The 12,056-nt window shown below is 37.8% G+C and overlaps 1 protein-coding gene across 4 annotated transcripts in view; it reads right to left on the bottom strand.

Annotated features, from left to right (window-relative positions):
• Positions 1-1,824: 1,824 nt before the first annotated feature.
• The window catches only part of PICK1 (protein interacting with PRKCA 1), a 66,941-nt gene continuing 56,709 nt past the window's right edge, over positions 1,825-12,056 (bottom strand). For all 4 annotated transcript variants that reach the window (XM_087873871.1, XM_034403774.3, XM_087873869.1 and 1 more), the window contains 11 exons: positions 11,075-11,186; positions 9,826-9,954; positions 9,653-9,719; positions 9,441-9,530; positions 8,983-9,036; positions 7,857-7,919; positions 6,754-6,887; positions 4,682-4,774; positions 4,358-4,408; positions 3,060-3,204; positions 1,825-2,135 (listed from right to left, as the gene is read on the bottom strand). In XM_087873871.1, coding sequence (XP_087729997.1) covers positions 1,882-2,135; positions 3,060-3,204; positions 4,358-4,408; positions 4,682-4,774; positions 6,754-6,887; positions 7,857-7,919; positions 8,983-9,036; positions 9,441-9,530; positions 9,653-9,719; positions 9,826-9,954; positions 11,075-11,186 — 1,192 coding nt within the window. In that variant the 3' untranslated portion in view covers positions 1,825-1,881. The remainder of the gene's footprint in view (positions 2,136-3,059; positions 3,205-4,357; positions 4,409-4,681; positions 4,775-6,753; positions 6,888-7,856; positions 7,920-8,982; positions 9,037-9,440; positions 9,531-9,652; positions 9,720-9,825; positions 9,955-11,074; positions 11,187-12,056) is intronic.

The following is a 12,056-nucleotide window of genomic DNA, read 5'->3' as shown; positions in this document are numbered from 1 at the left end:
TTTGGAAACATTTCCTTTTTGGAAAGAAATGACTCCTGCAATCTGGAGGAAATTTGATTCTTCCATTTTTCAAATTTTTTACTGTGGTGTAAACAGGATTAAGGAGACACAAACCTAAAGCTTAAATTGGAAGGAAAAAGACCAGAAACTTCATATTCTTATTAGAGAATAAGAGTCGAGTCGAGTGGAGTCGAATCAAATAGAATCATGGGGCTAGGACCTTGGAGGTTATCTTAATCCAACCCTTTATCAAAGCAGGAGTCTGTATTCCAATCTGGACAAATGGCTGTTCAATCTTTTCTTGAAAACCACCAGCGATGGAGCCCCCCCCCGCCCCCCCCCCAAATTCAGGAGGTAAACTGTTCCATTGTTTAATTGTTGTCAGGAAATTTCTCCTTAGGTTGGATCTCATTCTGACCAGCTTCCGCCCATTGTTTCTTGTCCAACCCTCAGGTGATTTGGAGAATAAATAGATGCCCTCTTCCCTGTGACAACCCTTCAAGTATTGGAAGACAGCTATCATGTCACCTCTAAGATTTCTCTTTGTTAGTTATTCTGTTTGACATGTAAAATCCCACTAAGATCATTCTGACCGTAGCTTGGCTTTCTTTTGGTGTGTGTGTGTGTGTGTGTGTGTGTGAACATGAAGCAAAAACAAAAACTACAGGGAAACATGTTTGTCATAGTACTCTCATATAGTTTTTCTTCTTGCCAATTGGCAGAAACTACACCAATTTAAGAAGGAACAAAAGGCCCTTTCTTCTCAAAAGGCAATGCTTTATAATTAAACTATTTTATTTAAAAACAACAAAATTTTGAGCAGCGTTCCTCTATTACTTTGTGGGTGATGGGACTTGCAACCGGAGGATGGCAACTATGGAAACTGTGATATAGGATAGGAAGATTTCTTCACAGCGTATTAGTGGTATTCTCAAATTTTCACATTGTGTACTAGCCATCATCTAATATGTTCTATCAATGATTTCTGATAGGTTGTCCCCCATTGGCATAAATATTATTGCAGACAATTTTTGTCTTTTTGATTTTATTTCTAGCTTATTTTTGTAATTTTGTTTTTAGATCACATCTGAATATTCAAGAAAATATAAGAGAGAGAAATATTAGTAATTCTCCCCATTTCCTTTGACAGTTTTATCATTCTCATTTCTAAGGCTGTCGAATTGATGATTAATGAGAGGGAAAGGGGTGCTAGGGGGACCCACATAATAGTCTGTCCACAAAGACAACATTCAAAAGGGAGAAAAAATTGTAGCTGTAATGATAGTGAATTGTATGAATTAAGAACTTAAGTCTTAAAATGGAGGACTTACTATTAACCTCAATAATCTTTATGTCTCCCTTTTAAGGGCCTTGACAATGCAGTCGTCAACATTTTAACACTAAATTCACCTGCTGGCAGCAATAGCATTCAAGATCAACAATAACAGAAATGTGATGGAATAAGAAAACCCTAGGAAACCAAAGTGTTCAGCATTTTTACATGAGATACTCAGCTACTGAAAGAGAAAGAAAGAGGGAGAGAGAGACTGAGAGACAGGAAAAGAAAGATCTGTATATTTAATCATAGTCCATCTGCGCAGGAAACCTTATTGGGGAGATGGCTGAAGTTTGCTTAAAGGTAATTTCAGTCCCACCAGCTCTGGAGGAGGTCCGTGAGATTTTGAAAAAAGCACAAACGGACAAAGAGATAGATTTTTTTTTTGCAAGATTTTGCATACGTCATTACCCATATGCTCCCATTCAACACAGAATCTTGATTCCCTAGTTGGACTTGTACAAACAGAAGAGTCACTGTGGACAAGCTGTCTAGAGAAATAAAATTTATCAGTCTCTGATGGGATTTTGACAGGATTCAGAAATTCAGGCATCATCAATGAGTTTCTCTCCATTTTCTTCCTCTTTTTTATTGCATTCTCTACTTCCACTGCCTTCTTCTTCCTCCTCATCTTCTGCTCCATCCGTGAAGACATCCCTTTGGCCGTAACTCAATGTGGTACGTGCTAGGTCCACCTCAATTGGGAAAACATCTGCTTCTCTTAGCACAGCGTAACAGTCATCATAGTACTTGGAAAGCGTGGACACAAAACGCTGGAGTTGGAATACAATATCTTGCACTGCAAAGGAGAGAAATAATTGAACAAAGAGGAACAAAAATACACATTACCCCCAGCTTGTAGCCTAGGACAACTGTGTAGCCTGGAACAAGCTCCCCCCGGAAATACGGACAATTCCGGACTTATGTACTTTCCGTCAGGCCCTCAAAACCTTTTTATTTCATCAAGTCGGGCTGGCCTAATCTCTCCAATTGTGTATTTTAATTTGGATTTTTAATGGGGGATTTTAACTGTCGGACCAAATTATTTAATTTATTTTTAAATTGTTTTTAAATTTTGTATTTTATGTTTTTTACTTCTGGCTGTTCACCGCCCTGAGTCCTTTGGGAGAAGGGCAGTATATAAATTTAAATATTAAATTAAATTAAATTAAATTAAATTAAATTAAATTAAATTAAATTAAATTAAATTAAATTAAATATTAAATTAAAATTAAATTAAATTAAATTATTAAAATTTAATTGAGGGCCGCATCAGGGTTGTGTTTGATCTCGAGGGGCCAGGGTGGCCATGGCCAGCTCGATGTCAGTCGTGTCAGGGGTGCCTGTGGTGGCCCGAGTGCTCTGCCAGCGAAAATGGGCTCCCGAGCTCTGTTTTCGCTGGCAGAGGCACTGTGGGCTGGTCCTTTGCTGTTTCCAGGGCAGTCCTGCGGGCCAGATCTAAGCACCCTGCGGACTGGATCCATTCCCGAGGCCTTGAGTTTGACACCCCTGGCCAAGCAAGTGCTTGTCTTCCTATGCATGGCAATAACCAAGCACTTAATAAATGTCTGAGATGATACTTTGGCTCTTTCAGGGTCAAACATATTTTCTTTTCATCCCGTTTTCTTGTTGCTAAGGAGTTTGATAGTTTTCATCTGCAGATCTAAGTCACTCAACATTCTGGGAGGTCATTTGGATCTAAACAAAAAGCACCCCCACTTACCATGTTTCTGGTCTAGCAGCTCCATCTTTTCTAGCACATCCTTCCTCATTTTGGCAAAACGTGAACGTGCCTCCTGGCGGCAGCGCAGGATTAAGCGATATTCATAGTTTCCAGTTCCAACCCGGTAGAGAGGTTCTCCCATGGCCTACCAAAAATACTACGTTACTATAACAACCGACAGGGTAGATTGGGCAACATCTCATATATCTATTAAAGCTTCTTTCATGCATTCTAGCAAACTGTGGGCTCCTCACATGATGGTGCTACATCTTTACTTGGCCAACAGTCAGACTTTAAAGCATCTTTTGCTAAAGGAGCAGACGCCTAGAACCCTGAGGGTAAGAAAACCAACATTTAAGGAAACAGAAACTCATCACAAGGTCATCACATGGTAAATGAGATCAAGGAACAAATCAGAAAGATTGTCAGTTTTTCCATTCCAAATTAATGGTGAATCTATCCCATAATTACAGAAACTTTAATGCAAATCAATATTGACAGAATATGTTCAAAACTCCCTGGAGCTATTTGCTTGACACTTTAATCTTAATCTTTAAACCTGAATCTTTAATCTCTGTAATTTGCATTCGCTATAATTTTATTCAAATTCTTACCATACGCTTTTTCAGTAAAAAAGAAAAGTCTGCTATGAATCTGGTTCTCAAGATTTCAACTTTAGAAAGTTTTTCTTTTGCTCAAATAAAAATAATGGCACACCAGATGCTTAGCAGATGATTTGGCCTTTCCATCTAAGGCTGAGAAAGGATGATGTGCTGGAGATCATAGTCGTCATTATGGGAAACAAAAGCCACAAAACGTATCTCTCTATTGAGTCCACTGGGATATTATCTATCCAGCTTCTCTGCAATGACAATCAAACACTTGGCCTCTCTTCCGTAGAACTCATTAATACTTAAACTATCTATAATTGTACAAAGCAAGTGAATCAATCTTGTGTTACTGCATTCAAAATTCCAATCTGGTCCAACGTTTCTGGAAGGTGTCAAGATGGAAAGGTTGCCCTTAGAGCATGCCGGATGAAAATGATAGCTGACATAAAACATTATCGATCTTAGTTTGAAAAATTGAAAAAAGGTATAAACTTAATTCTTAAGCATCTTAAGAAGTAGGGAAAACTGAGGTAGCTAGAAGGTTCATTTGATAACACTTGGTGACACAATGCAAGATTCAACACGGAATGTACACAATAAACTTCCCTAAATTTAAATCTTTGAAAACAAGCAAGTATCTAAGTATATCTATGAACAAATCTGGAATCTCAGAACCTCTGTACTTACAATGCAGCTGTAGTCTTCATCATCCATTTCTTTCACTTTTAGACAATATGACTGAAAGGGAACAAAAAGCACAGTGTTTACAAGTTACAGAATAACCAGCCAGCTATAACAAAGACAAAAATAAAATGTCCACTCCAGTCCATTCCATTAAATGCAGCATTATCCTGAATTGTTAGATATATTATATGCACACATAAAAATTTTAAAAAGCAGAAAAGTTTACATTCAAAGCAAAACAAAGATTGAAATTCTCTTTCAAAGAATATGCATTTTAAGCCCCTTGTTTTTTCTAAAGGAATAATTAAAACAAAAAGAACAGCTCACCAAATACTCAAACTTGACATCCAAATACTTCTTGATAGTTAATCTGGTGTCAGGAATTGCTTTGTTCAGATAGGTGTTCAAGTCAGTCAACATCTGTAAGGAAATACTGGGAGTGAAAAATGAAGATAAAGCAAAATAAAACAGACAAGCTTTCGCATGTGAGAAGGCTCACCACCCAAAATTAGCTAGTATATCATTTGGGGACATTTCTATCAAGTCTCAGAGTAGTTACACCATTTGACACATAATAATAGATCAACTTTGTCGTTATATGGACATTATATGACAATCTTATTCCTGAGCCAATCTGAGCTAGCTCTGAGTACCAGTGCTGGGTTGTTCCAATCCAAAACAATATTATTTCTACCCTGCCATCTCCATTATGCTGTCCTGTCACAATACAAGGTAAGTCAAGCTAATAAACTTTATCTCAAGTTTAATATGAGAAAGTGCCTTGCCCTTACTTCTCGCCTAGCTTGGAAAGAACTAAGATAAACATGGAAGCCAGATAAACAGGTCATGTGGAAAGCCTCACAGATTAATAACCAAAGAGGCCATAGAAAGCAAAGAGTTGTAGCTCTAGTGTAGTCAGATGAAACCATCTCATATTCTTATGCCTTTTATTGAACACTATTTGTCCCTCCTTTTTTTTTTACATCCCCAGAAACAGTAAACTTTTAACATTGCTCCTTATTTTGTGTGAATTGATCAGCAGAAAGAGAGTAGGGAATAAATGTCGGATAACAGAAAGAGCTGAACACTATGCGAGATTACTGTTTGGTTTTGGCTCTGTCACCATCACAATCTAATAGTTGTAAGCTTCACTATTTTATCCCATGAGTCGACAGCCATTTAGAACAGGGATGTCAAACTCAAGGCCTGGGGACCGCATCTAGCCTACGGGGTGCTTAGATCTGGCCCGTGGGGCTGCCCTGGAAACAGTGAAAGACCAGCCTGCAGTACCTCTGCCAGCGAAAACAGAGCTCGTGAGGGCCGTGTGTACCCCCACCCCGAGCTCCATTTTTGCTGGCAGCAGGTTGCAGCAGGCTGTCCTAGCCAAAAACAGAGCTTATAAGGACTGTGTATGCCCCCCTCCGCCCCCCGACCTCAATTTTTGCTGGCAGAGGGTTGCAGGAGGCCATTTCAGCTGAAAACGGAGCTTGGGAGCCCATTTTCGCTGGCAAGCGCTTGGGCCACCACAGATACCCCCGACACGAGTGACATCATGCTGACCATGCCCACCCTGGCCACACCCATCCCAGCCCCCCAAGGTCAAATTCAACCCTGATGTGGCCCTCCATGAAATTGAGTTTGACACCCCTGATTTAGAAGAAAAATGTTCCCCTCTATATCTTTGGGTACTGACAGTGCTACACTGGAATTCTATAAAGGTAGTCCTCAAACTTAAAATCATTAGGTTAACATATGCTTGACATTACCATGGTGCTGAAACAAACAACTTACAACAGTTCTCACGCTTACAACTGTTGCAGCATCCCTGTGGTCATATAATCAAAATTTGGCAGTTTGGCAACTAGCATGTATTTATGATGCTGCAGTGACCCAAGATCACGATAACCATTTGCGACCTTCCCGGGGGCTTACAACAAGTGAAGTCAATGGAGGAAACTGGATTTGTCTAACGACTATAGCAGGAAATCAGACACTATTCCTTTAACAACTGCATTGTTTAGTGACAGAAATTCTAGTCCCAATTACAGCCATAGGTCAAGTACAACCTGTACCTCAGACACAATGGTATAACACTTCTCAACTCTCAAACAGTTGTGTTATCTACTTAGATTATCATACTAAAATGATATTTTATCTATTTTATTTAGTAAATTTATATGGCTAACCATCTCACACGAAGTGATTCTAGGGAGCATACAACTATTACAATAAAACAACAAATACATATTTAAATTATCAATTATAGTTAATCATTGTTTTTATTTAAAGAAAATGAGAATCTCCAGACATATTAAAAATATAGTCTAAGCATGCGTGTATGGTTTTTACATCAAGAATTATTGTTTTGAGCATAATAAAGATAAAACACATATCCTTACTGGTTTAATGGTTTTTAAAAGATGGATTCCAAATTTCTCAATACTGCGATGAGCATCAGCAAATTTTACAAACGCTTCACTGGCTGCTGGCTGAGGTTCCCGTACACCAATAACCGAAAAAACATCACCAAATGCTGGTCATCATACAGCAAAAACATGCAATAGAAACTGGAGTCAAAAATTATAGATGTATTCTCTGGTCTATATTACTCAATTTTTCACCACTTCAGAATGACTGATAGCCCTGAGGATTATGGAACTTGAACCCTGGCATGTCAGGAGGGCACCAGAATGCAAACATGTCTAGATTTAGACTTTATGCTGTCCCACTTTAAATCTCATTCTAGTCAATAAGCTAGAAGGTATTTCTCCAATAGGTTGCTCTGGATAATGGCTCACACAAGCCAGCCCTGCATGCAACCCAGAGATATTCTATCCAATAGCCCAAATTTTGAAAACCAGTGGCCATATCTGGAATTTGGAAAGAATATTAGGGCCATTCTGACAAAATTGGTGCCATGATGGTTATGGCCAGTGATAAACCTGAGATTGTTCCCCGCAAGGTTCTCTGTTTCCTTAATTTCCTTCTGTTTTTCTTCTAGGTAACTAAACGCACTTCCAAAATACCACTGCAGATCCCTATCAGTTTTTTCTTATAAATACCTCTCAGACATTAGCAGGGCCCAGAAGAATCTTGGAAATATATAACATGCTTACTTGGTTTTTTATTTTGTAGCATGCTAGTTGCATATTTATTTTAATTACAATGAACTAAAAAATAAATTAGACAGAGTCAAGTTGGCGGAATCAGACTAGAAACTGGGAATCTGTGAGTTCTAGTCCTGCCTTAAGCACAAAACCAGCCAGGTTATCTTAGGCCAGTCAATTTATCTCAGCCTTAGGAAGAACGCAATGGCAAACCACTTCTGAAAAACCTTGTCAAGAAAACTGTAGGGATTTGTCCAGGTAGTCTCCAAAATTGGACACAACTGAACAGAAGGGGTAAAAAAATAGGTGGAGCACTCATTAGCATCACAATACAAGCTGCTATGTTATTTTTAAAGAGGTTATGGCCATAACTGGCAAATGCTCTATCCATTTACCTCTGTGAGTCTGAGACAGTTCAAAGAAGGCTCTGAGAAGACTCTTGGTATGTTCTGTCATCCCTAGGCAAAGGGGAAGGAATAAAATATTAGTCATTCATTTATCTAGGAACTTTTGTTACTTTTCAGTCTACATTTTAATACTAAACCAGATGTTTGGTAAAATAAAACAAAATCAAAATATGGTTGGGGACAAGCCAACACTGGTATGTTTTTATTCTGAGATTACCTGCAGAAGTAACTGAGTGGCGAAAGCTATACTGACCAAATGCAAAAGTCATTCTTTGCTCTTCACTAGTTATATTCTGTGCTTCTGGGAACAGTTTGCTCACCACAGTGGACATATAGTTACTAAACCACACAAAAGCATCAACTCTTTCCATGGCCATCTAATGTAGGATATCTGCTTGTGGCTCTAGGTAAGCAGCTGTACCTACAGACCAAATAACTTGTCAGCAAGACTAAAAATAAGCCGTGCTGAAAATTTTACTGATAATAAGCCATGTTATCAATATATCAAGCAACATAATGCTTCAAAATGCTTTTATATGGTAAATAAGTTATAAGCAAACAAATGGGCAATTCCACCAGTCAACTATGATCCTAATCTTAGGATCTACCCTGTTTCCCCCAAAATAAGAGCCAACTGGAAAATAAGCCCTAGCATGATTTTTTAGGATGCTCATATAAGCCCTACCCCTCAAATAAGCCCCAGTTAAGATTGTCAGCCATTTAGTACCATATTTTCCCAAAAATAAGACTTAAGTGGAAAATAAGCCCTAATGCATTAATATAAGACCCGCCCGGTCTTATTTTTGGGGAAACACGGGTACTTGTAGCTCCCATATATTCTCTACTTCTCTCCACTACTGCTTCTTTCCTTCTACTGTAAACAGCTGAGAAACATTCACTCTCAAATTCATAAACTGTTATTGTACTAATCTGCAAAATAACAGAAGGCGGGAGACAGGGCAATGTCAACACATATGAGGGGAGTTTTACTGTGTTTCGATTCTTGTGTGTTAATGGAGTGGGGGAGGCTTTACTACCATCTTCACAATATCATCAGCCATGGTTGAAATGATACATTTTTCCAAAGATCCAAGAAAAAAAAAAGTGTCATTACCTTTATATAGTTCTGCAGTCCTCTCCAGCTCTTCTAATCGCTTTACCAAGCCATCTAGAACAATAAATAAAAGGAATGGATTACAACAGTAAAATATTTTAGGAGCACAAAGTGTTACATCTATTATTTTCCATCCTGCACTTGGAAATGATAGAGTCTTTCTTCATGGTCACTGTTCCAGGTACTGTAGGAATCCCGCTAAAACAGAGATAAAAACACAAACTCTGCCAGTTGCCCCTGCTTTCACCACAACAGAGATATAAATAATTGGAATCGAGGTTGTGTCAGATATTTTTTTTCCTATACATCAAGGTTCAGACTAAAAAGACAAATGCAACCATGAAATACAATCTGAGAGTGAAATAGGTGGCCTCTAAATTCGATAAATAAATATATAAAATGTGAACAATATCTTTGTTTATCTTGATTAAAACACGCAAATCTAGCATAGTACTTACCATTGCAGAGGATAGCTCGGCTCAACCCTAGGGCATCTGCTGTCCCTGAGCTCATGTTCTCTACCAGGCGGTGCTTCACTTTCTTTAGCACTGCATTCCAGGAAAGAAACATATAATCCATAAGCAGCATTTTCCAAAATGTAGCATAATCTCTGCATTTCACAAAAACAGGCTAAAAACAAATCTTTAAGAGAGTCAAAGTCTTTCCTTACCAATGTCTAAAGTTTTTCCCTGCTTTGGATCAGCCTGGAGCTTGTTGTAATAAATTGTCACCTCTCCCTAGAAGACCAAAACTAAATATTATGGGTTTGTAAGAGAAAAACACTACTACTTGCATGAGCAAAAACCCAAAATGTACATTCCAGCAATCCTTGAAGTTTCTCACCTTCACCACCTGTATCATTTTGGCTACTTCTACTTTGGTTTTTCCTTTGACTGATTTCCCATTCACGCCTGTGATTTCATCACCAGCTGCCAACGTTCCATCAAAAGCTGCAGGAGTATTGTCAAATACCTGAGAAGAAATACATAGTGATGATGGAAGAGCTGTGGTGGCGCAGTGGTTAGAATGCAGTATTGCAGGTTAACTCTGCCCACTGCCAGGAGGGCAGTTCGATCCTGACCGGCTCAAAGGTTGACTCAGTCTTCCATCCTTCCGAGGTTGGTAAAATGAGGACACAAATTATTGAGGGTAATATGATATTTTTGTAAATCACTTAGAGAAGATTGTAAAGCATTGTGAAGTGGTATATACGTCTAAGTGCTATTGCTATGATCAAAGAAGCCAAAGAGAAAGAACTATAGTTTCCATGCATAATTGCTACTTTTCTTTCCACATTTGTTACTTATAAAAATACCTTAATTTACAGAAATATCATGGCAGGATCTTCATAAACACTTGTTGCTTATATCTATACTATGTGGTGCTGAAGCCATACAAAAGCTAGTATTACTTGGTTGAAATATGCCATTCTACTGCAGGTTTATTTGATATCCATTCTTTTATAATAAAAGCTGCTAGATGCCTGAAGTGTTTTTTAATGCAGAAATTTCAAACCAGTTCCCCCCCCCCTTTCTATAATTCACTCACCATTTGGGCAGCTTCCCATATCATACTTCATTAGATGCAGAAAGAAATCTTACTGCCACTTGTGAAGAGGTTCATTGTCTAATCTTTTGAAATTAGAATACATTCAAAACTATGACTGAATTCTCCCTGAACCCCTTTTGTTTACGATCCATGACAGGATTTCTTTTAAATGTTGAGTTCACATATAAGATTCAATGAATTTGAAGTATCTTTCTAGTCCAGGCCATGCTTATTTTTATGAAAAAGAGAAATTAGCTATACCAGACCAGAAAATACATCAATTTGGTAGTTTATCTCATTAACACATAAACAAATAAATAGCCCAATTAAAAAATAAATTATTTATTATCCCATAAGTTTCATGCACTGGAGTCCATCACTCTTTGCTTTTTTTTTTTACTATTGCTGTTGCTATCTCTACAGGCTACAAGGTTGGATCTTCAGAAAATGTCCCCACAATCAAAATTCTGCTCCCAGGATGTTGCATGCAATTTTAATTATTTATTTTCTTTCTCAGAATATATTCTTCTTCCCTAGCACTAACCTGGACGATATACAGGCAGGGGCAATACTGGGCTCCTCCACCTATACTAATTCCAATCAGATTCTGAGAGTCTTTCTTCAAGGTCACTGTTCCAGGTACTGTAGGAATCCCCCTAAAACAGAGATAAAAACACCAATACCTGCCAACTGCCCCTGCTTTCATCACAACAGAGATATAAATAATTGGAATCAAAATTGTGTCAGATGCTTATTTCTTAAACATCAAAGTTTAGATTAAAAAGACAAATGCAACAATGAAATACAATCTGAGAGTGAGATAGGTGGTCTCTGAATTTGATAAATAAATATATAAAATGTGAACAATATCTTTGTTTATCTTGATTAAAACACGCAAATTATTTGCAGAAGCATAGCAAGAGCCAAAACATCTTGCATGATTAAACTGTGGTCTCTCGCTGATATTTTTTAGCCTCAAATTACCATCTTTAACTTCCAGCCAGCATGTCTTAGATTTTAAATTAGTTTCATGGCAACATAAAGCCAGATGCAAATTTACAAAATTCATTCCATTATTTTCCAGCACAGATTACTTGTTGCACCGAATTTACTTCTAGGACTTACTGTCTTCTTAAAAATAAAATCTGATTGTTTTTCTTGCAGGCATTAAAATTTGATCTTTTCAGACATGTATCACAAACTTCTCTTGTAATTTTGACAGTTTATATCTATATCTATATTCTTATTGTAATTTATTATTTTCTCACTCAGTTCTCTCCAAATCTGTTGGATTCTGAATTCACAATCTGTATAATAAGACTGCCAGGAGAATATAAATTCAATCAAGTAAAAGCTGAAAAAGAGTAATCACCAGGGGTAAAATCTAAAATTTGTTACTACCGGTTCTGTGGGTGTGGCTTGGTGGTGGGGTAATGTGACTGGGTGGGCGTGGCCATTTTTTTTTTAACTTTTAAAACCATTTTTTCTACAACCTCTTCGGCTTTGAAAAGGCTCTGACGATCCCA

The sequence above is a fragment of the Pantherophis guttatus genome, chromosome 7, assembly GCF_059756535.1.
Source record: "Pantherophis guttatus breed Tessera chromosome 7, ASM5975653v1, whole genome shotgun sequence".
Taxonomy (NCBI): domain Eukaryota; kingdom Metazoa; phylum Chordata; class Lepidosauria; order Squamata; family Colubridae; genus Pantherophis; species Pantherophis guttatus.
The sequence above is the reverse complement of the archived record's forward strand: the minus strand, read 5'-3'. Positions and strand labels throughout refer to the sequence as shown.